General features: G+C 44.0%; 1 protein-coding gene across 1 annotated transcript; it reads left to right on the forward strand.

Annotated features, from left to right (window-relative positions):
* The first annotated feature begins 76 nt into the window (after positions 1–76).
* Positions 77–26,405, forward strand: XRCC6 (X-ray repair cross complementing 6). The gene is made up of 13 exons (XM_052640189.1): positions 77–92; positions 733–822; positions 3,237–3,349; positions 12,236–12,374; positions 12,645–12,899; positions 13,554–13,734; positions 15,658–15,844; positions 19,008–19,176; positions 21,473–21,634; positions 22,093–22,222; positions 23,358–23,458; positions 25,190–25,303; positions 25,992–26,405. Exons 2-13 carry the CDS (start codon positions 747–749, stop codon positions 26,186–26,188), a joined length of 1,824 nt encoding a protein of 607 aa, XP_052496149.1. The 5' UTR covers positions 77–92; positions 733–746; the 3' UTR covers positions 26,189–26,405.
* Positions 26,406–27,638: the final 1,233 nt, after the last annotated feature.

Genomic DNA, 27,638 nt, shown 5'->3' on the forward strand with positions numbered 1-27,638 from the left:
CGTAAGCGGAGTTGATTGGGTGCAAGAAAAGGAGCTTGCGCGTGCGCGGCGCCCCGCCTTCTGCCTAAATTGATCTCTTCCTTGAGTTCAAGGTAGGCGGGAAGGGGCTGTTCTCTGTTTGTTGTTTGCTGGCCAGGGCTGGCTTCATTCTGCTTTGCCTATTCAGACTTGCGAGTCCCTCGTAGCCTCGCGGTGGGGCGGTGTCAGCGAGAAGTGTGCAGACCCGAGTGGGTGGAGGAGACAGCCTCTCATCTCCGTTTCTTCCTTCGGGGAGAAGGCGGCACCTGGCCTTGGAGGGCGGCTTCGTTTGAGACCTCAGCGGGCATAGCTGGCTGAGGAGTTGGGGAGGATTTGGGGTCGGGATGAGGATAAGTGGGTCTGCTAAGAGACGGAGTACCCTGGACTGGGAATCTCCAGTCCAGATGATGCCGGAGACGAGACTGGACCACTAGGTTAGGCTACCCAAGCACACCCATTAGAGGGGTTATCACGGGCCACCGGCCCTGAATCGTCCGTAAGGGATATAGCTCATGAGAGGCTGCTTCAGAAATGGTCCCCATGCCCGTTTACCTTTGCATCTCAATTACCAAGCACTCCAGGCAGCAGGATCCAGCATCCACATTTCTCACAAGTAACCTATAGCCTTTAGGACAGATCTCAGAGGATCCTAGGAGTGGATAACTTTTAGGTTTAAATTTACTTTGTTACTGATCTTCGCTTTCTTTCACCTAGTGAGCAGTAACAGCATGTCAGGGTGGGAGTCTTACTACAAAAATCAGGGTGATGAGGAAGAAGAACAAGAAGAGGGTCTTGAAGCAGGTGGTAAGTGACTTTCATTAACATGTACCATTGTGTGTGTGTGTGAAAGACTTTCCCTGCCTATCTCTGCTGGATGACCCTTATTGTCTCCTGGCCCACCCTTCTCTCCCCAGAGAATCTCCAGTACTTTCCTCCCTTTGAACTTTGCAGAGCTGCTCTGAAAGTGAAAATGAAAGTTGCTCAGTCATGTCTGACTCTTTGCGACCCCTGTGGACTATACAGTCCATGGAATTCTCCAGGCCAGAATACTGGAGCGGGTAGCCATTCCCTTCTTCAGGGTATCTTCCCAACCCAGGGATCGAACCGAGGTCTCCCAAATTGCAGGCAGATTCTTTACCAGCTGAGCCCCCAGGGAAGCCCTAGGCACTTTTATTCGGGTCCTACTCTAGTCTATGGTACATTCCTAGTCTTAAACTTTGGCTGGGCACTGATAGATTGAGCTCCAATAAATTACGCTGAAACATTGGTATTAAGGGTCACCTTAGGTGGCTCAGGTAAGAACCTTCCTCACCCAGGAAAGTAGTTTTTCTCATTCTTGGACCTCAGTGCAAAAATGCTTTCACCCTACAATAACTGCAGCAACCAAAGAGTAAATGTTAGCAACACAGATACAAGAGTCATTCCTTCACCTTAGCCTGGTGTTTTGGGAGTATGTGTTCAGGCAACACAGTAACACATAGGCCAAAGGAAAAGAAACAAGGGTTGCATGTCTTGTTCAGTTAATAAGTTGCATCCAACTCTTTGGGATCCCATGGACTACAGTACGCCTCCCCTGTCTTTCATTGTCTCTCAGAGTTTGCTGAGATTCATGTCCACTGGGGCAGTATGCTATCTAACCATCTCATCCTCTGCTGCCCCCTTCTCCTTTTGCCTTCAGTCTTTCCCAGCATCAGGGTCTTTTCCAGTGAGCTGGCTTTTTGCATCAGGTGGCCAAAGTATTGGAGCTTCAGCATCAGTCCTTCCAATGAATATTCAGGGTTGATTTCTTTTAGGAAATCATGTATTCTACATACTGGTTAATTTAAGTCCTGGGTAGAAAATTTTAAAGTATTTTTATTAAAAGTGAGAAATATAAGAAATATAAAAATGAAAGATCTGTAATCTACATAATCTGCCACTCTTACACAGCCATTACTAGCATTTTGGCAGTTAGCATATTTCCTTCCTATGTCTTTCAGACTATGTGTTTCCTAAGTATATATAGTCTGTTTTTGTTTGTATCTGATTTTTATATAATTGTAATCATAGTGCTTATATTTCCTCCTTTTTAATTTATACTTTCATATTTTATGTTTTTCAAAAAGAATTTTAAACATAACTTTGTGTACCTTTTTTCTTTACTGTACTATAGATATATCTTTCCATGTAACTGCAAATATAGCCTCTGACTCATTTTAAATGTGCTGTGAATTTTTTCAGTCTACCTTCCTTTGGACATTTTAGTTTTCAGTTTCTTACTTTAATAAACAACATTGTGGAAATTTTTGCATAGGGTTTTTCCATATCTTATTTTCTTAATATAGATTCCTAAGAAGTAAAATTTATTGGCTCAAGGTAGAATTTTTCTTTGAGGTTCTTGACATGTATTGCTTTAGAAAAGATGGGTAAATAAATTTATTGCATTAGGAAGAAGCATAGTCAAAAGGGAGACAACCAGATATTATATGTCTTTTTATGAAAAACTCAACATCACCTATAATGTAATTATGCCAGAAAAAAAAAAAAAAGAACACCAAATCTGATGAAGTCTCTATAGGTCCTTTGTGGAAAAGACCGAACTATGTTAATCTACATCAGAAGAATGTAGTCAAGCAAAATCCAGAAGGTGGAAAACTATATGACATAGTATCTAGGTCCTTCGGCAAATAAATTATAAGAGACAAAAGACAGAGGGGCTATCCATGGATTAAGAGGCTTTAAAAACTGTTTTTTTTGTTTTTTTTTTTTAAGTCAAAACCAGTATGTAGGAATGTTGGCTTGGATGATTAAACTATAAAGAAAAATAATGAAAAATGATTACCAGTCAGGATGGTGGTTACACTTGGGAGGAAGGTGGGTGTTAAAATTGGAAGGGGACCTGGAGAGGGCTTCAGGGGTGACTGGCAAGATTCAATTTCTTAATGTGCTGTTGATTTTAAGAATGCTCGCCTTTTTTTCTTTTGGGTTGCATTGCGTGAGCATGGCTTGCCAAATCTTAGTTCTCTGGCCAGGGATTGAACCTGTGTCCTCAGCAGTGAAAGCATGGAGTCCTAACCACTGGACCACAAAGGAGTTCCCTAGGGGCGTTCATCTTATAATAATTCATCAGATTATAGTTTTGCTTAATGGGCTTTTTCTATTTGTTTTATATGAATAATAAACATGATAAATGTGAAACAACTGCAAATACTTCCTTCAAATTTTTTTTCCCCCCATAGGAGATTATTCATATTCAGGAAGAGATAGTTTGATTTTCTTGGTTGACACTTCCAGGGCCATGTTTGAATCTCAGGATGAAGATGAGTTGACTCCTTTTGACATGAGCATCCAGGTGAGACTACCTTTTCATTTAATTAAACAAACAAAAAAGTATTAACACCCCTTTAAAAAATGTGGACTCTTAGAAAAGTTTGTTTGGATTGATAAATGGTGGTTAGCCTCCTAGGATGGCTACCTATACTTGAGCTGAAAAAGAGTAGCAGGAGTTGGAGAGCAGGCCCATTTTATTTTGGGTTTGAGCTTCTGACCCTGGGAATACATTGCTCCCACCTTCTGTGTTAGCTCTGGTAGTAGAAGTCGGCTCCTCTTTCTCTAGAGATGTTTGTGTAAAGGAAGGAAAGAAGTTCCAACAGTTATGCTGTGAGATAAGTCCTTTTGTAAGTAATTATGTGGAAGCTGAGTATTACTTGTGATTGTGGAAGATTATTACAACAAGAGGACAAACAACCTAATTTTTATTTATTAATTTTATTTTGGTTGTGCTGGATTTTTGTTGCTGCACGCGGGCTTTCTGTAGTTGCAGCGAGGCGGGGCTGATCTCTACACTGTAAGGGCTTCTCATTGCGGGGGCTTCTCCTTGCAGCACGTGGGCTCTAGGTCATGCAGGCTCAGTAATTTTGGCTCCTGGGCTCTAGAGCCCGGGCTCAGTAGTTATGGTACACTGGCTTAGGCGATCCTTGGGATGTGGGATCTTCCTCCACCAGGAATTGGACTCATGTCACCTGTATTGATAGGAGGATTCTTTTGTTTGTTTGTTTAATACTCATTTATTTATTAGGCTGCATTGGTCTTAGGTGCGACACTCGAGCTCTCTAGTTGTGCACATGGACTTAGTTGCTCCATGGCATGTGGGGTCTTAGTTCCCCTACCAGGGACGGAACCCATGTCCTTTGCATTGCAAGGCAAATTCCTAACTACTGGACCACCAGGGAAGTCCCTGGCAGGAGGATTCTTAACCACTGTACCACCAGGGAAGCCCTGGACAACCTAATTTAGAAATGAGCACAAGACCTGAATATACATTTCTCTAAAGATGTTCAAATGTCCAAAAGCACATGAAAAGACGCTGGACATCTTGAGGCATTCAGTTCAGTCCAGTTCAGTCGCTCAGTCGTGTCCGACTCTTTGCGACCCCATGAATCGCAGCACGCCAGGCCTCCCTGTCCATCACCAACTCCCGGAGCTCACTCACACTCACGTCCATCGAGTCAGTGATGCCATCCAGCCATCTCATCCTCCGTCACCCCTTCTCCTCCTGCCCCCAATCCCTCCCAGCATCAGAGCCTTTTCCAATGAGTCAACTCTTTGCATGAGGTGGCCAAAGTACTAGAGTTTCAGCTTTAGCATCATTCCTTCCAAAGAAATCCCAGGGCTGATCTCCTTCAGAATGGACTGGTTGGATCTCCTTGCAGTCCAAGGGACTCTCAAGAGTCTTCTCCAACACCATAGTTCAAAAGCATCAATTCTTTGGTGTTCAGCTTTCTTCACAGTCCAACTCTCACATCCATACATGACCACAGGAGAAACCATAGCCTTGACTAGACGGACCTTAGTCGGCAAAGTAATGTCTCTGCTTTTGAATATACTCTCTAGGCTGGTCATAACTTTCCTTCCAAGGAGTAAGTGTCTTTTAATTTCATGGCTACAATCACCATCTGCAGTGATTTTGGAGCTCCCCAAAATAAAGTCTGACACTGTTTCCACTGTTTCCCCATCTATTTCCCATGAAGTTATGGGACCAGATGCCATGATCTTCATTTTCTCAATGTTGAGCTTTAAGCCAACATTTTCACTCTCCACTCTCACTTTCATCAAGAGGCTTTTTAGTTCCTCTTCACTTTCTGCCATAAGGGTGGTGTCATCTGCATATCTGAGGTTATTGATATTTCTCCCAGCAATCTTGATTCCAGCTTGTGCTTCTTCCAGTCCAGCGTTTCTCATGGTGTACTCTGCGTATAAGTTAAATAAGCAGGATGACAATATACAGCCTGACGTACTCCTTTTCCTATTTGGAGCCAGTCTGTTGTTCCATGTCCAGTTCTAACTGTTGCTTCCTGATCTGCATACAGATTTCTCAAGAGGCAGGTCAGGTGGTCTGGTATTCCCATCTCTTTCAGAATTGTCCACAGTTTCTTGTGATCCACACAGTCAAAGGCTTTGCCATAGTCAATAAAGCAGAAATAGATGTTTTTCTGGAACTCTCTTGCTTTTTCCATGATCCAGCGGATGTTGGCAATTTGATCTCTGGTTCCTCTGCCTTTTCTAAAACCAGCTTGAACATGAGGAAGTTCACGGTTCACATATTGCTGAAGCCTGGCTTGGAAAATTTTGAGCATTACTTTACTAGCATGTCAGATGAGTGCAGTTGTGTGGTAGTTTGAGCATTCTTTGGCATTACCTTTCTTTAGGATTGGAATGAAAACTGACCTTTTCCAGTCCTGTGGCCACTGCTGAGTTTTCCAAATTTGCTGGCATGTTGAGTGCAGCACTTTCATAGCATCATCTTTCAGGATTTGAAATAGCTCAACTGGAATTCCATCACCTCCACTAGCTTTGTTCGTAGTGATGCTTTCTTACTGGGGTCCAGCCCCAGCAGGATCCAGGGGTACCCTCAGGAGAGACGGTGTCGGCGAGAGAGAGAGAGAATGAATGTTGCAGTTAAGAAAGTAGAGGAGAGGAAGAGGTTGATATTCCTTGGTTTACACAGAAAGCCGTTAAAGTACCTACATGGGACTTGCTCTGTTCACGAAGGTCTCAGGCGCCCTCTCACCCTCAGGTGAAGGCACAGAGCACCTTCTCGAGAGGGTCTTAGAAGCCCTGGCAGGAAAGTGAACTCAGAGAGCCTCTGTGCTCCAGGGGAATCACCTGAAAGAGAAAGAGAAAGAGAAAGAATGACACGGGGAGACCAAGCCTCAGTGAGCAAGGCCCACAACTTTATTTTCAAAAGGAGCTTTTATACCTTAAGTTGTACATAGAGAATAATGGAAGATGTAGAGTCATGCAGGGTCAGCAGTCCTGACCCTTCTCAAGACCAGGCTTTCTTTCTGCATACCTTTCCATTTACAAAGGTCTTAGGTGATTTACATCATCTTCTGGCCAGAAGGCCTGATAACATTTTATGACTCTTTGTTCTGATAAAGTTTCAGTTCAGTTCAGTTCAGTTGCTCAGTCGTGTCTGACTCTTTGCGACCCCATGAATCGCAGCACGCCAGGCCTCCCTGTCCATCACCATCTCCCGGAGTTCACTCAGACTCACGTCCATCGAATCCGTGATGCCATCCAGCCATCTCATCCTCGGTCATCCCCTTCTTCTCCTGCCCCCAATCCCTCCCAGCATCAGAGTCTTTTCCAAGGAGTCAACTCTTTGCATGAGGTGGCCAAAGTACTGGAGCTTCAGCTTTAGCATCATTCCTTCCAAAGAAATACTTATTTTCTCTAAAGGTGATTTTTCTAAAGTCTAGCACCATTCTCCAAAAGCACTAGATAAAGTTGCATTCCTATAGGGCAAAGGTGCAGTGGGCTATAACAAAGAATTTATTAACTCAAGGTTTAATGTTGTTAATACCAAGGCTACTACTTATATTTCTATATATCAACTATATTAATTAATGCACTCCCAGGCACACAACGAAAGATATGAAAACTTAGCAGCCAGCATTGGTTCAATAATGAAACCCTCCACCAGTACTACTATAATAATTTTTAACTCCTCAAAAGGCTCTATATTTTTAGAATGTTTTAAGCTTCCCGTGCCTCTCGTGGTTGGGAGGCTGTGAACAATCACAGGCATGGTTGTAAAAGTCCGGATAAACCTGTCAGGCAAGTTAGAAAGCCATCAGAAAGGTTTGAATTGAAACACTCCTATCATGCCCAAATCTTCCCTGGTGGCTCAGAGGCTAAAGCGTCTGCCTCCAATGCGGGAGACCTGGGTTCGATCCCTGGGTTGGGAAGATTCCCCTGGAAAAGGAAATGATAACCCACTCCAGTATTCTTGCCTGGAGAATCCCATGGACGGAGAAGCCTGGTAGGCTACAGTCCATGGGGTCGCAAAGAGTCGGACACAACTGAGCGACTTCACTTTCACTTTCACTTATCATGCCCAGGAGACTTATTAACTAGAGCCCTAAGTTGATTTTCTCCAGAGAATGGTGGTTGGGGATAGCCCCCTGTTAATGTCAGAAAGCTTTAGTGAAGACATAAAATAGTAAGACAGACAGATTCTGGTTTTGGGGTAGATGCTCGAGCAGGTCCATGGGGTCCCTCGAGTCCTGATCCACCTTGCCCGTTAGGTCTCTTCCGCATAACCTTGTCATGGGTGGGATCTCCCGTGCTGGCTCCCGGCACTTTCTAAGGCCCACTTGACTTTCACATTCCAGGATGTCTGGCTCTAGATGAGTGATCACACCATCGTGATTATCCGGGTCGTGAAGGTCTTTTTTGAATAGTTCTTCGGTGTATTCTTGCCACCTCTTCTTAATATCTTCTGCTTCTGTTAGGTCCATACCATTTCTGTCCTTTATCGAGCCCATCTTTGCATGAAATGTTCCCTTGGTATCTCTAATTTTCTTGAAGAGATCTCTTGTCTTTCCCATTCTGTTGTTTTCCTCTATTTCTTTGCATTGATCACTGAAGAAGGCTTTCTTATCTCTTCTTGCTATTCTTTGGAACTCTGCATTCAGATGCTTATATCTTTCCTTTTCTCCTTTGCTTTTTGCTTCTCTTCTTTTCACAGCTATTTGTAAGGCCTCCTCAGACAGCCATTTTGCTTTTTTGTATTTCTTTTCCATGGGATGGTCTTGATCTCTGTCTCCTGTACCATGTCAGGAACCTCATTTCATAGTTCATCAGGCACTCTATCTATCAGATCTTTAGGCATTAGAGAAGTGCAAACCAAAACTGAAATGAAGTTCATACCCACTGCTGCTACTGCTAAGTTGCTTCAGTCGTGTTCGACTCTGTGCAACCCCATAGATTGCAGCCTACCAGGCTCCCCTGTCCGTGGGATTCTCCAGGCAAGAACACTGGAGTAGGTTGCCATTTCCTTCTCCAATGCATGAAAGTGAAAAGTGAAAGTGAAGTCACTCAGTCGTGTCTGACCCTCAGCGACCCCATAGACTGCAGCCTTCCAGGCTCCTCCGTCCATGGGATTTTCCAGGCAAGAGTACTGGAGTGTGGTGCCATTGCCTTCTCTGATCATACCCACTAGAGCTGGTATAATTAAAAAAAAAAAAAAAGAACAATAGGAAGTGTTGTCAAGGATGTGGAGAAAGTGGAACCCTCATACGTTGCAGGTGGGAATATGAAATGGATCAGCTGCTGTGGAAAACAGTTTGGCAGTTCCTCAGAAGCTTAAACATAGACTTATTATTTGACCCAGGAGGGGAACTTCTGGGTATTTACCCAATTAAATAAAAAACAGCTTCTCAAATCCTAATTCTGCCACTTACAAACTGTATGATATTAAGAGAGTTGCTAAAGCTTTTGTACATTTTCTCATCTGTAAAATGGAAATAATACTAGTACCTGCTGTGTCAAATTGTCAGAATTAAATATTTTCATTTTTTAGATTGAGATGTAATTCACAAAACAAAATTAGGAAGTAATTTCATAACCATTTTGAAGTATACAGTTTTAAGGTATTTAGTCATTCATGTCACCACTCCCTATCTCATTCTAAAACTTTTTGAATGGATAAACAAAATGTTTATATATAGTCAGTCAGTTCAGTTGCTCAGTTTTGTCCTACTCTTTGGGACCCCATGGACTGCAGCACGCCAGGGTTCCCTGTCTATCACCAACTCCCAGAGCTTACTCAAACTCATGTCCGTCGAGTCAGTGATGCCGTCCAGCCATCTCATCCTCTGTCATCCCCTTCTCCTCCCACCTTCAATCTTTCCCAGCATCAGGGTCTTTTCCATTGAGTCAGTTCTCGCATCAGATGGCCAAAGTATTGGAGTTTATATTTAGGTGGAATATTATTGTTGTTATTTAGTCACTAAGCCATTCTGGCTCTTTTGTGACCCCATGGATTGCAGCCCATCAGGTTCCTCTGTCCATGGAATTTTGTAGGCAAGAATACTGGAGTGGGTTGCCATTTCCTTCTCCAGGGGGTCTTCCTGACCCAAGGATCAAATCTGAGTCTCTTTCATTGGCAATCAGATTCTTTACCACTGAGCCACTGGGGAAGCCAAATGGACTGAAGCCATAAAAAAGAATGAAGTACTGATACAAGCTACAAGGTGATTGAACCTTGAAAACATTAAGTGAAAGAAGCCAGGCAAAAGGTCACATTCTGTATGTTTGCATTTATATGAAATACAGAATAGATAATCCACAGAGAATGCAGGTGGGTAGTTACCCCAGGCTGGAGGGGGAGGGAAGAATGGGGAGCAACTTCTTAATGGGTATGGGGTTTGCTTTTGGGATGATGAAAATGTTTGGTAACTGTTACAGATAGAGGTGGTGGCTGTACAACATTGTGAGTGTGTTAATTGAACACCGAATTGTTCACTTTGAAATGGTTAGTTTTGTTCTGTGAATTTCACCTCAATTAAACATATTACTATTTCTCCACAGAGAAGAATTTCTAAGGATTTATTGTATATCTTGTTTCTCATATTTTTTGCAGTTGGGAATCAAAGAGAGGTTTCTCATGTTCTAATTTCTATACAAATAGTTCTTTCGGTTGACAAGTCAGAATATCTTGCATCTAAAAAAAAGAATAAAAACAATTTTGAACCTTAAAGCAGTGGTTTTCAGTCTTTAACCTACATCATGCAGCGCTTGTTGACACAGATTGTAGGACCTCGCCCCGCAGTCAGAATTTCTGATCCTATAGGTCTAGAGCAGAGTGCAAGAATTTGCATTTCCAGGGACTTCCCTGGTGGGGCATTGGTCGTGTTTCCACTGCAGGGGACTTGTGTTTGATCCCTGGTTGGGGAACTAGATCCCACATACAGAGGCCAAAAAGGAAAGAAAACGCTTGTCCAGCGAAGTTCCAAAGCGATGCCAATGCTTGCAGATCACTCTTTGAGGAACACTGCTTTAACATTTTTTGGATCACGGGCCTCTTAGGAGATGTGATGAAGGCTATATACCCTCTGCCCCAAGATGATACACTTACAGTATATGTAGAAAGATTGCTATGTGTAATTTTACAGGGCTCAGTGAAATGGGAATACCTAGAGAACCCGGAAAGAACCGCCATATTATGCAGTGAATAAGTGGAACATTCACAGATGAACATAATGTATTTGATAAGGAGCAATGAAAAAACATTTACTTATAGTCTGTTTTAGTTTGTATGTGCTGTCTCTGTGTGTGGTTTATTTTAGAACGTGAAGAAACCCTCACCAGATTTTTTATAGAAGTTTGTAGAGTGCTCAAAGAATAGATTAAAATTTTTATAGGAATGATTGCCTTAAAGATTTTAATTGTCTTTAGACTTAATAAATAAAAAATTTTAATTAAAAAAATGACTCCTTGCCGTGAAGATTACTGTCAATGACTAGACATGCCATATATAAGTTCTGCATTCCAGGAGAGAGTTGCTAAGGAGGAAGACCAGGCAGAGTCTCAAGCAGGATATGGAGAGGGGTTGCCAGGGATGGTTTATTCCTCAGCTTTGCAGAATCAGAAACTTAATTTTGTCAGTGTCTCTAGAATTACAGGCCACAAGGACTAACCCACTTATGAGACACTGATTTATCACATGCTGGCTTTGGTTTAAATGGATGGCTAGAACTTTCCTGGAATACTGACGTCTTTAAATGTGTAGTTAAGCAAATTTTATTTCAAAAAATGCTGTTGGTAGTTACAGATTTATTTCAGGTCACATATACTTTTTAAAAAAAACCATTTTATTTATTTATTTATTTTTGGCTGCTGTGTGTCTTCATTGCCTGCAGGCTTTTCTCTAGTTGTAAGGATTGGGGGCTACTCTCTAGTTGGGGTTCTTGGGCTTCTCATTCTTCCGTTACCGAGCGTGGGGTCTAGGTGCGTGGGCTTCAGTAGTTGTGGGGCACAGGCCTAGTTGCCCCACAGCATGTGGGATCTTCCCGGACCAGGGATAGTACCTGGGTCCTGTGCATTGGTAGGTGGGTTCTTAACCACTGGTGGTGGTGGTGGTTTAATTGCTAAGTCACTAACCACTGGATCCCCAGGGAAGCCCCCAGGTCACATATATTTAACATTTGCTTTAATTTTATACATGTATATTTTGTTTCTTAGTATCAAGCTACTAGAGAAATGATAAAGTGGTCTGTCTAGACTCAGCGACTTAAGTAAATGACATCATTGGGACTCAAATTCTGGTTTTCTGATTCTGCTGCTGCTGCTGCTAAGTTGCTTCAGTCGTATCCGACTCTGTGTGACCCCATAGACGGCAGCCCACCAGGCTCCCCTGTCCCTGGGATTCTCTAGGCAAGAACACTGGAGTGGGTTGCCATTTCCTTCTCCAATGCATGAAAATGAAAAGTGAAAGGGAAGTCGCTCAGTCATGTCTGACTCTTCGTGACCCCATGGACTGCAGCCCACCAGGCTCCTCCATCCATGGGATTTTCCAGGCAAGAGTCCTGGAGTGGGGTGCCATCGCCTTCTCCGTTCCTGATTCTACTGCTGGGCTTTTATTTATTTATTTCCCTATAGTAGAGTTTCCTTCCTGGGTATATACCTGGTTTCAATTCTCTGTTATTATCGTAGGAACTGCTTATACTTCTGTTCTGTGTTTTATCACAGTCTGCTTTTTGTTATCATAATGTAAATGGCCAGCATTCTCACTGGTTTGTGAGTTTCCTGAAGGTAGGAGTCACGCCTTACTCTGGGGCCATGTACAAATTCAGCAAACATATATTGAGGGCCCTACTATGTGTCAGGCACTTGTGGAGCTTAAGTTTAGTGGTAAATAATATTAACTGAAGTTTTGTTTTTGTTTTTTCAGTGCATCCGGAGCGTATACACCAATAAGATCATAAGCAGTAATCGAGATCTCTTGGCAGTGGTGTTCTATGGTACCAAGAAGGACAAAAATTCAGTGAATTTCAAAAATATTTACGTCTTACAGGAATTGGATAATCCAGGTCAATAGTATTCTGTGATCAACCTTTCCCTTTCACATGAGAAGGTAACTGCCAGGCACAAGGAGGGCTGTGGAGGAGGAAGCAATGACATCTTGACTGGGAGTACGCTTTCCTACACAAGGGGGTTCTTCCTGGGATGTGGACCTCTGTGGCGTGGGTTAATCAGCACTGGGTGAGAAAGAGACCCTAGGCCCTTCTGTTGGTTTTGTACGTGTGGCCACTGACACCGTTCTGACTTTGCTGCTCATTTAACCCCCTGTCTCCGATCAGGTGCTAAACGAGTACAGGAGCTTGACAAGTTTAAGGGGCAGGAGGGGAAGAAATATTTCCAAGACCAAATTGGCCACGGCTCTGATTACTCCTTAAGTGAAGTGCTGTGGGTCTGTGCCAACCTCTTCAGCGATGTCCAGTTCAAGATGAGCCATAAGAGGATCATGCTTTTCACCAATGAAGATGACCCCCACGGTGACGACAGTGCCAAAGCCAGCCGGGCCAGGACCAAAGCTGGGGATCTCCGGGACACTGGTTGGTATTCTCATTCTGTTTTTTTTTTTTTTTTTAACAGCTCCATTACAGCTCAGTTTTATTCAGCAAACAAAGGATAGTACACCCTCTCCCCAAAGGAGAGGCCCCCAGTCTTTAATTTATTTGATCACGTTTTGTGGCTTGTGGGAATCTTGGTTTCCCAACCAGAGATTGAACTCATGCCCCCTGTGATGGAAGCATGAAGTCTTAACCATTGGACCATCGGGGAAGTCCCTTCCGTTGTTTTTTATTTTGGTCATTGTTTAGTTGCTAAGTCATGTTTTATTGCTTCTTCATAGCTGACGTCAAATATTTGCTTTTCACCCTTCAGAGGAAAATGAAAAAATAAAGTGAAGCTAGAGGAAACCCTTATGTAACATTCCCAGTGAAAACGGCCAGGCCATTAGCTGTCCGAAGGACTCTACCAGAGTGAGCTTTTCTTGACTTCAGTGCCACCACGAATGGTGGTTCTTTGAATAACTTTTCTGAAGTCATTAGAGCAGCTAATCCCCTTAACCACTTTCTCTAAGTCCTGAAAATGTTTATTATCAATCTAGTCTTAGAAGCATTTGTTTAGCATATTTGAACTTAACTGAAAAAAATTGTCCCTTGCTGGAAATTGTTTCCCCTCATTGTTGTCTGTCTTCGCCCCAGGTATCTTCCTTGACTTGATGCACCTAAAGAAACGTGGAGGCTTTGACATATCCTTGTTCTACAGAGATATTATTGTAGCAGAGGATGAGGACATAGGGATTCACTTTGAGGAGTCTAGCAAGCTCGAAGACCTGTTGAGGAAGGTTCGTGCCAAGGAGACCAGGAAGCGTGTGCTCTACAGGTGGGTATTAAGCCTGGGTCAGCACCTTCAAGGCCCCTAGCTAATCATAAGCCATGCATAGCTTTGACCTTCTTGGCAACTTAGCTCTGGGTTGTACCAGCTCTGGGTTATAACAGCTCTGGGTTATAATACTGCCTCACTGTGTTCCTCTTAAAAAATGTGCTTTATTTCAAGATGACACAAGTTATTTGCTTTTCTTTCTCTAGACAGAGCAGGTATGCTGTTTGTCCGAAGTAACACACCTCTCCACTCCTTTGGGGTAAACAACTGTGGCCTAACAGTGTCCCCAGGTTCACTCTCGAGGACATTGTCAGTTTTTTCTCCTCTGTAGATTGGGGATAACAATAGTACCTCATATAGAACAAAAACTCAATGCATGTTAATTATTATCATTGTTGTTGTGTTATTCTAGTTTCTTATTAAAAATGAAAAAGAGGAAGTGTTGGTTGCTCCCTCATGTCTGACTCTTTGGGATCCTGTGGACTGGAGCCCACCAGGCTCCTCTGTCCATGGAATTCTCCAGGCAAGAATACTGGAGTGGATTGCCATTCGTTTCTTCAGGGGATCTTCCAGACCCAGGGATTGAACCTGAGTCTCCTGCACTATAGGCGGATTCTTTACCATCTGAGCCATGGGAACCAGAGGGTTGGATTATCTTCTTTTAGAGAAGTTAGGATTAGAATCCTAAAGCCTCTTCAGTGTTTCTTACTAAAGAGCATCAGGCTTTGATTTTAGACAGCTTTCCTCAGTAGAGAAGAAGACGACCATTGGTAGTTTTTGAGCTGTTTTCAAAAACTACAATTCCACTAGAAAACCCATGAAGTTTTTTAAGGAAACCAAGATGCATCTCTTTGCTGTAGTTAATAGTTTTGTCGTTGGTCTCTCTTTCCCCCAAGAAAAGAGGGGGGAGATTTCTCTTTTTCCTCAAATAAGCACCGTATCACCTTCCCCCTCTTCCTGAAACAGTGGAATATTGTTACTACTCCAGTTTGGAAATCTAGCATATTGGTGGAAGTGGCAGGGAGGATGAAACAGTGGTTGAAAGTAGGTTATGGAGTCTGATTGATTTGAATTATAGTCCTGGCCCCTTTGCTGTGTGGCCTGGGGTGAATCATGTAGCTTCTCTGAGCCTCAGTAAAATGGGAGCAAAAATGGTTCCTCCTTAAAGGACTGCTGTAATGATTAAAAGGAATAACGTAATTATAAACGGTAGCTAGTCTTACTATTTTGTGAAAGAGTCATTATAGGGTACTGGATAGAATAATAATAAATTGGAGCTATTTGAAAACGAATTGCCGAAGGCTTAGAAAATTATTATACTTATCGTTGTTATAATAAAATAACATAATTATTTATTGCATGATTATTATGTGCCAGGCACCGTCCTAAGCTCTTTGTCTCCAGACTCTCAGGAACAAGTCTGATGGCTTGAGCCTGGACCAGATATGCCCATCCTTTGGTCAAGGTAGGGCATGGTACTTTGCTGGACATTTTCCCAGAGCAGTAGGGAAACGGAGATTCTCAAAGAAAAATTGCGGTTTCATGGTTAAAAGAAGAGGGAAGGTATACCAGACAAGCAGAAAGCACAGATAACATAGTACATATAGGGTTATGATGATGATTAAATGAGAGGAGAGCTGTAAATTGATTTAATAAATGGCTAGACTCAATTAAAAAAAATCTTTACAGTACATTCTTTATCATTCTTTTAACAATACGTTCTGAAACTAATTTTTTGTGGTACAGACCCTAAGATGTATTATAGCAAACTCCATTGTATTATTAAAATGCTTTATGTTTGTATTCAAAGAGCTTGAATTATTGGACGGGATAAAACAAATCAGGGCTTGGGAGCCATGAAGGAATTTTAGATAGGAAAGTATAATCTTTCAGTCCAAATTTAAAATTTTTTCTCTCCTTCAGGTTGAAGCTTAAACTCAACAAAGATGTAGCTCTCACTGTTGGCATTTATAATATGGTCCAGAAGGCTTACAGACCTTCTCCAGTGAGGCTTTATCGTGAAACCAATGAACCAGTGAAAACCAAGACCCGGACATTTAATGTAAATACAGGCAGTTTGCTTTTGCCTAGTGACACCAAGAGGTCCCAGGTAGGTCTTCCTTCTTAACTGAATTTTGTCCTGTTGAACTGTTGAGGAGGGAGACAGGATCAGTCTAACCATTTAAGTAACCTTTCACGTGTGCATCCTTCCAGCCAAGTTGTTGTCATTACCCTTTGGAATATGGCATCTGGATCAGTAATACCTTAGGCACTAGAAAGTTAGACCCAGTTATTTGAAAGAAATGTCAGTGAAAACTTCAGCCCTCAGTCACTCAGCACATGCTACTCTGAGTCTCAACAGTCTAATTCTTTGCTCAGTACCACGGCAGAAAGTGTTTTATAGTTGACTAGGTAGCGAGTTGTGTGTACTCAGTCGTGTCCAACTCTTTGCAACCCATAAACTGTAGCCCACCATGGCTCCTCTGTCTATGGGATTTCCCTGGCAGGATTACTGGAGTGGGTTGCTATTTCCTACTCCAGGGAATCATCCCAGCCCAGGGATCAAACCCAGGCCTCTTGCATCTCCTGCATTGGCAGGCAGATTCTTTACCACTGTGCTGTAGGGCTTCCCTAGGGGCTCAAGTAGTAAAGAACCCAGCTGCCAGTGCAGAAGACCAGGTTTGATCCCTGGGTTGGGAAGATCCCCTGGAGAAGGAAATGGCAACCCATTCCAGTATTCTTGCCTGGGAAATCCCATGAATAGAGGAGCTGGGCGGGCTGTAGTCCATGGGATCACGAGAGTTGAACACAGCTTATTAGTGACTAAGCAGCAACAAGGAAGATGAGTTAGGGAAAGTGTGAAGTGTGTTAGATGTGAAGTGTACTCTTTTTTTAAGAGAGAGGGTGGTGGTGGTGGTTTTTTTCCAAACTAATCACAGTTCTTCCTGTGTTTTGAAATGATTCATGCATGTCTTCCTTAATCTGAAAGACTGACTAAGAATGTAGAACCTTATGTCTCATCCTCTCACCTTTGTTTAATCTGTAGAAGGATTTTAATTTATTCGGTTGTGCTGGGTCTTAGTCGCAGGATCTGTGATCTTCCTTGTGGCATGAAGGATCTTCTGGTTGTGGCGCGGAGGATCTTTATTATTTAGTTGCAGCATTCAAACTATTATTAGTTGTGCCACGTGGGATCTAGTTTGCTGACCAAAGATGGAACCCAGGCCCCCTGCATTGGGAGCGTGGAGTCACTGGACCACCACTAGCCACTGGACCACCAGGGAAGTCCCAATATTCTGTTAATTTCTGCTGTATGGCAAAGTGATTCAGTTATATCTAGGGCTTCCCTGGTAGCTCAGCTGGTAAAGAATCCACTTGTAATGCAGGAGACCCGGGTTTGATTCCTGGGTCAGGAAGTTCCCACTCCAGTATTCTTGGGATTCCCTGGTGGCTCAGTCAGTAGAGAATTCGCCTGCAGTGTGGGAGATCTGGGTTCAGTCCCTGGCAGCTTGCTCAAAGAAGGGAAAGGCTACCCACATCAGTATTCTGGCCTGGAGAATTTCACGGACAGAGGAGCCTGGCAGGCTACAGTCCGTGGGGTTCCAAAGAGTCAGACACGACTGAGCAACTCTCACTTTCATATATATATATATATATATATATATATTTATGTTTTTTTATATATATTCTTTTCCATTATGATTTATCTCAGCTCAGCATGTTGAATATAATACTTCCCTGTAGAAAGGTTTGATATCTAAAATTAAAGTTGAATGAGTCATCCTTTCTTTTTAATTATGCAAAATGTGGGAGAGCAATTTTGCATAAGTTCAAGACCTAGGAGGATCAACTAAGTGACTAAAATTAGATATTATTTTGATTCAACCCTTGAGATGTTTTTTGGAGCACAAATTTCAGGCCAGAGTGTCTTGCCCTACTTTCCAGAAGGAGAAGATGACAAGAAATTTCCCCTTCCATTTTGGAGGTAGCTAGCACTCTTGCCTGGAAAATCCCATGGACGGAGGAGCCTGGTAGGCTGCAGTCCATGGGGTCGCTAAGTTGGACACGAATGAGCGACTTCACTTTCACTTTTCACTTTCATGCATTGGAGAAGGAAATGGCAACCTACTGCAGTGTTCTTGCCTGGAGAATCCCAGGGACGGGGGAGCCTCATGGGCTGCCGTCTGTGGGGTCACACAGAGTCGGACAGAGTTGGACATGACTGAAGCGACGCAGCAGCAGCAGCAGCAGCTTTCCATGTTGGTTTATTGATAGGCAGTACCTCTTCTGCTTACTGAGTTTCTTTCTTGATTCATTGTGCCTATAAGAAAAATCTTAAGAGCTCTTTTTTTTTTTTTTAATAAAACTCAAATTTGATTGTTACTAATTTCTGTTACAAATCACATATTTAGGCTCCAAATGCAAATGTTGACATTTGAAAGTGTAACAGATAGTAACAGACGTTTGAAAGAGATGTGTGTATGTCTGCCTCCCGTACTGAGACCTCTCACAGTACCTGACATAGGTCCTCTCAATGAATAGGTAAGGTTTGAGCATCCTTTATGTGTCGGGGTGGTGCCGAGAGTTTGTTGTTGTTGTTCACTAAAGTCGTGTCCAACTCTTTGCAACCTCATGGACTGAGAGTTTAGTACATGTTGTTACATGAGAGAAAGCATAAATGCTTAAAGAGCCAGGTCTTTAGCACCAGACAGATGTGGTTTGGTTCAAGGCCCAGTTTACTTGTATAACGTGGAGCAAGTTAGTAACTATTGAGCATCAGTACTGCTGCTGCTGCTGCTAAGTCGCTTCAGTCGTGTCCGACTCTGTGCGACCCCACAGACGGCAGCCCACCAGGCTCCCCCGTCCCTGGGATTCTCCAGGCAAGAACACTGGAGTGGGTTGCCATTTCCTTCTCCAATGCATGAAAATGAAGTCACTCAGTCGTGTCCGACTCTTAGCAACCCCATGGACTGCAGCCTACCAGGCTTCTCCGTCCATGGGATTTTCCAGGCAAGAGTACTGGAGTGGGGTGCCACACTCATCTGTAAAGCAGAGTTGTTAACATTTATCGCCCAAGAAGTTGTTACAGATGATAAACTGGGTGGCAAAAGTGCAGTGCCTGGTCAGCCCTCAATGAATGTCCATTCTTATTGGTAGGAGGAAGGTGCTTCCTGCCCCTTAGGAGAACGCCGGTTTTAACTCGCTGTTGTCATGTAGCAGCCATTTTGTCTCTGCGTAGCCTCTACATGGCTCTCGTCTTTCCCTTTCTATAGATCTATGGGCATCGCCAGATTGTATTAGAGAAAGAGGAAACAGAAGAGCTTAAGCGGTTTGATGAACCAGGTTTGATTCTCATTGGTTTCAAGCCCTTGATGATGCTGAAGAAGCACCATTACCTGAGGCCCTCCCTGTTCGTGTACCCCGAGGAGTCCCTGATAAATGGTAAGGGGCACAGGCCATGGGTAAACGAAGAAGTGATGTAGAAGGCAGTTTACCGAGCAGCATTTCCCAAATGCCTGCTGCTGGAAACTGTATAGGAGGCGTTACTGGGTGTTTTGAAAGCGTTTCTTATTTTAGAAACATGGGACTAAACAAAGATTTCTTTCAGTTCAGGTCAGTTCAGTCTCTCAGTCGTGTCCGATTCTTTGCAATCCCATGAATAGTAGCACGCCAGGCCTCCCTGTCCATCACCATCTCCCGGAGTTCACTCAGACTCAAATCCATCGAGTCAGTGATACCATCCAGCCATCTCATCCTCTGTCATCCCCTTCTCCTCCTGCCCCCAATCCCTCCCAGCATCAGAGTCTTTTCCAATGAGTCAGCTCTTCGCATGAGGTGGCCAAAGTACTGGAGTTTCAGCTTTAGCATCATTCCTTCCAAAGAAATCCCAGGGTTGATCTCTTTCAGAATGGACTGGTTGGATCTCCTTGCAGTCCACGGGACTCTCAAGAGTCTTCTCCAACACCACAGTTCAAAAGCATCAATTCTTCTGCGCTCAGCCTTCTTCACAGTCCAAGTCTCACATCCATACATGACCGCAGGAAAAATCATAGCCTTGACTAGACGGACCTTAGTTGGCAAAGTAATGTCTCTGCTTTTGAATATGCTGTCTAGGTTGGTCATAACTTTCCTTCCAAGGAGTAAGCATCTTTTAATTTCATGGCTGCAGTCACCATCTGCAGTGATTTTGGAGCCCAAAACAATAAAGTCTGACACTGTTTCTACTGTTTCCCCATCTATTTCCCATGAAGTGATGGGACCAGGTGCCATGATCTTCATTCTGAATGTTGAGCTGTAAGCCAACTTTTTCACTCTCTTTCACTTTCATGAAGAAGCTTTTTAGTTCCTCTTCACTTTCTGCCATAAGGGTGGTGTCATCTGCATATCTGAGGCTATTGATATTTCTCCCAGCAATCTTGATTCCAGCTTGTGTTTCTTCCAGTCCAGCATTTCTCATGATGTACTCTGCATAGAAGTTAAATAAGCAGGGTGACAATATACAGCCTTGACGTACTCCTTTTCCTATTTGGAACCAGAGTGTTGTTCCATGTCCAGTTCTAACTGTTGCTTCCTGATCTGCATACAGATTTTTCAAGAGGCAGGTCAGGTGATCTGGTTTAGGACCTACAATACACTGATACATATTGTGAATATCCAGGAGGGGATATGAAATTAGCATATTTAAAACTTACTTGCTTTAAAATTCTTTCTTGGAGGCATCAGATAGGGAGTTTGGGAAAAACAAAACACAAACCTGGCATCTTCCTTAGGGTTGCAATTAGAGATGCATGAACTTGGCCACTGGACTGATGCTGAAGCTGAAACTCCAATACTTTGACTACTTGACGCGAAGAACCGACTCATTGGAGAAAACCCTGATGCTGGGAAAGATTGAAGGTGGGAGGAGAAGGGGAGGACAGAGGATGTGATGGTTGGATGGCATCACTGACCCGATGGACATGAGTTTGAGTAGGCTCCGGGAGTTGGTGATGGACAGGGAGGCCTGGCGTGTTGCAGTCCATGGGGTTGCAGAGTCGGACACGACTGAGCAACTGAATTGAACTGAACTGAACTTGACCACTGGGTTTATCTGTCCAGACCTATATTCCTCTGTGCTATAACTAATGAACCCCCTGGAATCTGGACCTGACTGGTTTTCATTAGCAATTCAGGCTTATATCATTAGCCTGTTGTTGCTGCTAAGTCACTTCAGTCATGTCCGACTCTGTTCGATCCCATAGACAGCAGCCCACCAGGCTCCCCTGTCCCTGGGATTCTCCAGGCAAGAACACTGGAGTGGGTTGCCATTTCCTTCTCCAATGCATGAAAGTGAAAAGTGAAAGTGAAGTCGCTCAGTCATGTCCGACCCTCAGTGACGCCATGGACTGCAGCCTTCCAGACTCCTCCGTCCATGGGATTTTCCAAGCAAGAGTCCTGGAGTGGGGTGCCATTGCCTTCTCCGATCATTAGCCTAATGACAGTGAAAGTGAACTGACATCAGTAATTCACATTCCTAAATGGAGTGTTCGATGCTCCCAATCTCTTACTCCTTTCCTTTTTGTGCCTCTGCTCCCCCAACTTTTCCCTCTGCTCTGGGTCCGTCACCCCTGAGCTATCTAAGTGTCAAAAGTCCTTTTAAGAAAATGGAAGAGAAACTGTAGGCTTATAACTTGGGCCAAGAGGGAAGAAAGGAGGAGACACCTTTAGGATGTAGACCCCTGGGACGTTTGTTTTCCAGGGAGCTCAACTCTGTTCAGTGCTCTGCTCACCAAGTGCCTGGAGAAGGAGGTCTTGGCTGTGTGCAGATACACACCGCGCCAGAACACCCCGCCTTGTTTTGTGGCCTTGGTGCCACAAGAAGAGGAGCTGGATGACCAGAAAATTCAGCTGGCTCCCCCAGGTAGGTAGAAGAGGTGATTTCAGGGCTTTTGAACCTGGCTTAAGCTTTGGAATCACTCATGGGATACCAGCTCAGACCAGCCAAAGCAGAGTCTCTAGGAATGGAGCCTGGGAATTGTGTATTTATAAGGTTGATGTTGTTGTTAGTCGCGAAGTCGTGTCCGATTCTTTTGCAACCTTATGGACTGTAGCCTGACAGGCTCCTCTGTCCATGGGATTTTCCAGGCAAGAGTACTAAGTGGGTTGCCATTTCCTTCTCCAGGAGATCTTCCAGACCCAGGGATTGAACCCGGGTCTCCCACACTGTAAGCAGACGCTTTACTGTCTGAGCCACCAGGGAAGTCAGCCCCAGCAGCACAGGACACAAAAGGGTGAATCAGGGCTAAGAGAAAAACGACAACTCGGTGACTGAAGCCTTTTATTAGGTCAAGTCTCTGAAGACATACCTTTCTTCCTCAGGCTTCCAGCTCGTCTTCTTGCCCTATGCTGATGACAAACGGAAGGTGTCCTTTACCGAAAAAGTCATGGCCAACCCAGAGCAGGTAGACAAGATGAAGGCTATTGTTCAGAAGCTCCGCTTCAAGTACAGGCGAGTGATGCATTATTCACAGGCTTTTTTTTGGATCTGCCTCTTGAGTTGAAGCTCTAACTGGAGTTTCGACTTAAACACAGACCAAGAGAATATGATTTTATTATTTTCCATTAACTGATGGTTTATAACTCTTTAGGAGCTATGCAGGGAGCGAAAGGTCTGGAATTGTCCGAAGTGTTTATAGCTGGTTGACCTGTTGTGCTGAGAAAGCCAGGTTAGTTAGTTGAGTTTGCTCAACAAAGAAGCAGTAAGGAGGAGGTTCTTGGATGGCCTTCTTCTTGATTGTTGTCACACAGCAAGTAAAAGTAAGTAAATCCAGTGTCACCTGTTGCAAGCTTAAAAGGATAATTATATAATTCCAGTTACTCCCCCTCACATGCATGTAGACCATCTCCCAGAACCTTTGTAAAGTGACACCATTTTTTCACATTCCATCTTTTGTCTCTGGGCTACTTCTGAGCAAACTGACCTTCCTCCTTCAAAGGAAACCTCCTGGTATAGTCCTTTATTGGACAAATGGAAGCAGTGTTAAGATTCTATCATGTGTCAGGCACTGTTCTAGATACAGTTCCAACAGTATTTCATTTAGATAATTCAATGGCATTTTCATAAGAACCTGCCCATTTTACAGATGAAGCAACTGAGGCTTAGAGGAGTGAGGCAACTTGTCCAGATTCACCCAGCTAAAAGGAACGGGGGCCAGGGTTCAAGTCTAGGACTGTATGCCTCTAGGTTCTTTCTCTTTTTTACTCTCACGTTGCTTTTGAATGTGGTAAAAGAGACTATCAAGTTCATTATCTCCTCACCGCCCATCATCCGTCCTTCATCTTTTCTCTGTATGTGCCTCCCCTGGCCCTGCCTCCTCTATTTGTGTCTCTGCCCACAGCTGCCAGTGTCAGACAGATAGGTGGGTATTGTTTTGCTTTTAAGTTCACTTTTGGATCTTTAGCATCAGATAATAAATTGAAAACTGGTAAGAAAGAGGTTGATTCAAGAGAGAAGACTCCCAGCTATTTTACCCTGGGTGTATTTCTCAGCTGACCTTGGGCCTGGACTGTCTCAGCTGAGTTTTTATTTTCGTTTTTTAAATATTTGCATCTTTTAAAATTTATTCATGTTACTGTTTTATCAGAAGTGACAGCTTTGAGAACCCAGTCTTGCAGCAGCACTTCAGGAACATGGAAGCCTTGGCGCTGGATTTGATGGAGCCTGAGCCAACTGTGGACCTGACATGTAAGGAGGCCATAACCGAGCTGAGAAGTTCTTTTCATGGGAGGCTTTCATGTTAATTTTTCCTGCTCCAGGAAAAATTTTTCCTGCATGCATTTCCTGGCAGCCTCTAAGTACTTGACCTTGTTGTCCAGGTCATCTCTGCTCGAGAGATTTTCTAGACCAGCTTAGATTGCCTGGGAACAGATCTGGCCAGTTCCACAGTAAAAGGAGGAGAAAGTGCCAGGTTTCTGAGACCCATCTCTGAAGTAGGCCACCTATGACTCCGTGTTGGTAAAAGTTAAAAACAACAATCTGTACCATTTATTGAGTGCTTGCTGTGTGCCGGGCACTGTTGTCCTATGTGTTGACTCATTTATTCATGATGACCATGAGGTGGGTGCTGTTACTATCCTAGGTTACAGAGAAGGGAGTGACTTGCCCCAGGCATTAAGTAGTAGTGGTGGATGGACCTAGGTTCAGAATCCTGTGAGCTGGCCCAGAGCCCTTGCTCTGAACCGCTGTGCCCACTGCTGCTCCATCAGATGGCATGCTCTGCCTTCAGAAAATGTACCTCGTTACCCGGCATGGAGGAGATCTGCCTGGCCTCTGAGCTCCCTGCTGTTCCCTGTCTGGATTGTGACTCTCTGATGTATTTCGGAAAAGGATGCATGACATTTAGCGATGTCAGTAAATACCCAGTAGAAAACAGCTTGGATTTAAGAAAGACTCTAGACAGTGGTTGAAAAGATCAGAACCGTTAGTTTGGCCTTCCTGGCTTCCCAGTTATTAATGTTCTCTTTCATACTAGACAAAAGGAGCCAGCCTTAAAAGCATAAGAGTTATTGGACCCGGGTCATGGTGGTGACTATCAGCTGGGCCTGGCATGCCCCTGACCCCCCACCGCTTCAGTCTTCTCTCTCACCCTCCTTCAGTTCATACGCTGCACAGCTGGCCTGCAGGGAGATCCAAAATGTCAGTCTGATCATGTCGCTCCCCCGTTCATAGCCCTTCAAAGTCTCCCCAACACTCTTAGCCTGAGGCCTAGTTCCTGGGCAGGCATCTGAGGCTTCCGTGGCCTCGCCATGCTGCCTTTCTAGCCTCCTTGCTGGTCCTGCCCTCCTCATACCCCACCTGCAAGCTGTGCCACCTGCTGTCTCTCATTCCCGTGCCTTCTGCTGAGACTGGACTCAGCTTGCCAGACTGTCTGCACAGAGTCCTTCCTGGCCACTGCCCCACCATGATCCCACATGCCTGTGTGGCCTCTTCCTTCACGGCACTGCCGGCCTTTGCTGCGTTGGTGATTTTACCTCCTCTCGCCTGGCCTGTAAGCCCTGAAGGCAGGGACTCTTGTTGAATCCCCTGGCTCTAGCCCTGTTCTCAGCTCTGCCCCTTCTCTGCTGTTTGACCTCAGCAAAGTAGTTTAACCTCTCGAATTTCCACCTCTGTAAAATAAGGAGAGGTTTCCCTACTCCAGAGATTGTTGGGAGGAGTAAATAAAAATAATAGTAAGTTTAAAGCATTTAAGAGAGTGCCTGGCTGTTGTGCTCATTAAGGGCAGTTGTTAGAAGCTACTTGGTAAATGTTAGACTTTTACTGAACATTTTCGTGGCCAGGTGAGCTGCCTCCTGGAGCCACCTTACACCTCCCCGTCTCAGCAATTCCATATTTTCTTCTCTGGTTCCTGTAGATTTGGACTGGGCAGAGGCTGGGCTTGTGACTCACCAGGCCACTCTTCTTGTTTTTATTTTCTAGTGCCCAAGACTGAAGTAATGGATAAAAGACTGGGCTCCCTTGTGGATGAGTTTAAGGAACTTGTCTACCCACCAGATTATAATCCTGAGGGAAAAGTAACCAAGCGAAAACAAAGTAAGCAGCTGGGCATGGATGTTCAGTGGGTTTTTTTTTTTTTGGCTGCACCGCACAGCTTACAGAGCATACTGCCTGTGTTTTCACCTAGAAGTTTTATGGTTTCAGGTCTTACATTTAAGCCTTTAATCCATTTTGAGGTTTTTTTAAAGTATGGTGTGAGAAAGTAATTGATTCTTTTGCACATAGTTGCCCAGTTTCCCCAGCACCACGTATTGAAGAGGCTGTCTTTTCCCCCTATTCTTGTTTCCTTTGTCATATTTATTGCCTGTGTAATGCAGGTTCATTTCTGGACTCTATCTGCTTCACGGATTTGTGTGTCTGTTTCAGGGCCAGTACTATATTTGATTACTGTAGCTTTGTAGTATAGTTTGAAAGTATAAGTGCTTTTTGAATAAAGGAAGGAAGGAATGAATGACTTGCTCACCCAGAATGATCAGGAGTTTGGGGTAAACTGGTAAGACTTATGACCTTTAACTCCCTCCTAGATGTGATACTTTTTAAATTTTGTGTATTACTGAAGCTGCCTTATCAAGACACCTGTCTTCCCCAAGGTGTGCTAGGTGGGCATCACAGCTTTATGGAAGATGGTTAGCTGCTGCCCTGATCACATGAGGGCCCCTGTGCCATATAGCTGGGATCCCACTGGTAGCCTTTCCAGTCACTCCCACCTGACCTCTGTCCTCAGATGACGAAAGTTCTGGAAGCAAAAGGCCCAAGGTGGAGTTGTCTGAAGAGGAGCTGAAGGCCCACGTCAGCAAGGGCACGCTGGGTAAGCTCACCGTGCCCGCACTGAAGGAAGCCTGCAGGATGTATGGGCTGAAGGGCGGGCTGAAGAAGCAGGAGCTGCTCGATGTCCTCACCGAGCACTTCCAGAAGGCCTGACCAGAGAGCATACAGCCAGCCACCCTTCCACAGCGTAGCCAGGCTGCCCGGTTTTGTTTATATCAAGTCAAAGCCTTTCTTCTGATCCAGGACGAGTCTGCGTGACAGAACTCAAGAACTTGGTTTATGAGACTTTCTGTTGCCATGGAGATAGCCCGCCCTCTCATTTTGCTGTGCCTTACTCTACTGTCTGAATAAAGAGCCTAACTTTGTACTATATATTGTTCTATAGTGTAAAAGAGAAAAGATGTCTCCTGTGCATCCAAAGATGCCGTTGGCTGTGAGCTTTACTTTCTCTCCCACTAGGAATGTGTTTCCTCACAACGGAAACATCAGTGAGGGTAGGGAGGAGTGGGACAGTTGGGGCACATGAACATGCTTAGGGATGGTAGTCCTGGCCAGGTTATATTCTGATCCTCTGTTTTCCCACCTGTTTTCCTTTACACGTGTCACATTAAGATCTAAAGATCAGATTTCAGAAATAATAACAAGGTAACTTGTCTAATTCTTGTACCACTCGCTTCATGAGTACATAGCAACTCCCCTACTCTTGTTGCATTTTCTTAAGATGACATTCAAGTATATGAAGAGATACACATTTTCTGTTGCCCTGAGAATGTGGGTTGCAGTGTAAGTGAAATGAGTTATTCCTGTAATTTTTCAGGGGAGCTGTAGGAAGTTCAAGAAGATGAGAGATTTGATGGGAGAACAGAAAAAGGAGGGGTCCTTGGATTGGGAAAAGGGGAAGAGGAGGGGAGGGATCTCTCCATGTCTCCCCATACCTTCCCTCCTTTATCCTCCCTGCCCCTTTCCTTGTTCCTTCTGCAGTTACTGCTTTTGAAGAATTAGCCTGAGAGAAGGAAGGAAAGCACCTGGAAGGGTTTTTATCCTCTGAGGATGGCTTGTAGGTCCTGTGTCTTTGAGACTAGAATGAGCATTTCATGAGGTGAGTGTAGGAAGGATCAGGTTACTCTTGGAAGAGGTTTTCAGTTTTGGATTCTTTGCTCTGAGTTTTATGGATTTTTTTTTTAACTTCTTTTTGCCTGTGTGTGTTTGGAAAGATGTTATATTCTTGTTTGGATTTCTTTCCTTATTTCGAGGAGAGGGAAAATAATTATCCAATTAGATTTCTTTGAGGAGACAGCAAGATAATGCAAAATCATTTAATACAGGAAGTGTTCATTCTTGTTGCTGGGAAATAAGACCACCCCTGTTAAATGACACATTTTTGGAAAACTCTGGGTTCTAGAGGGGGTTACAATACCACAGAGGTGGATCGAAATCAGGCTGGCCATCTCAAGTAGGAGGGTAAGAATGAGTGCCACCGCTCGCTGGGCCTTTTCTTTCAAGCTGGTGAGAAGGCAACCTGGAGAGTCCCAGGCTTTTCTGTGCACGCCTGCAGGCCCGTGGGGTCCTTTTTGAAACTCTGTCCTGTTTACAAAATGGAGAG

The sequence above is a fragment of the Budorcas taxicolor genome, chromosome 5 (genome assembly GCF_023091745.1).
Source record: "Budorcas taxicolor isolate Tak-1 chromosome 5, Takin1.1, whole genome shotgun sequence".
NCBI classification, from domain to species: domain Eukaryota; kingdom Metazoa; phylum Chordata; class Mammalia; order Artiodactyla; family Bovidae; genus Budorcas; species Budorcas taxicolor.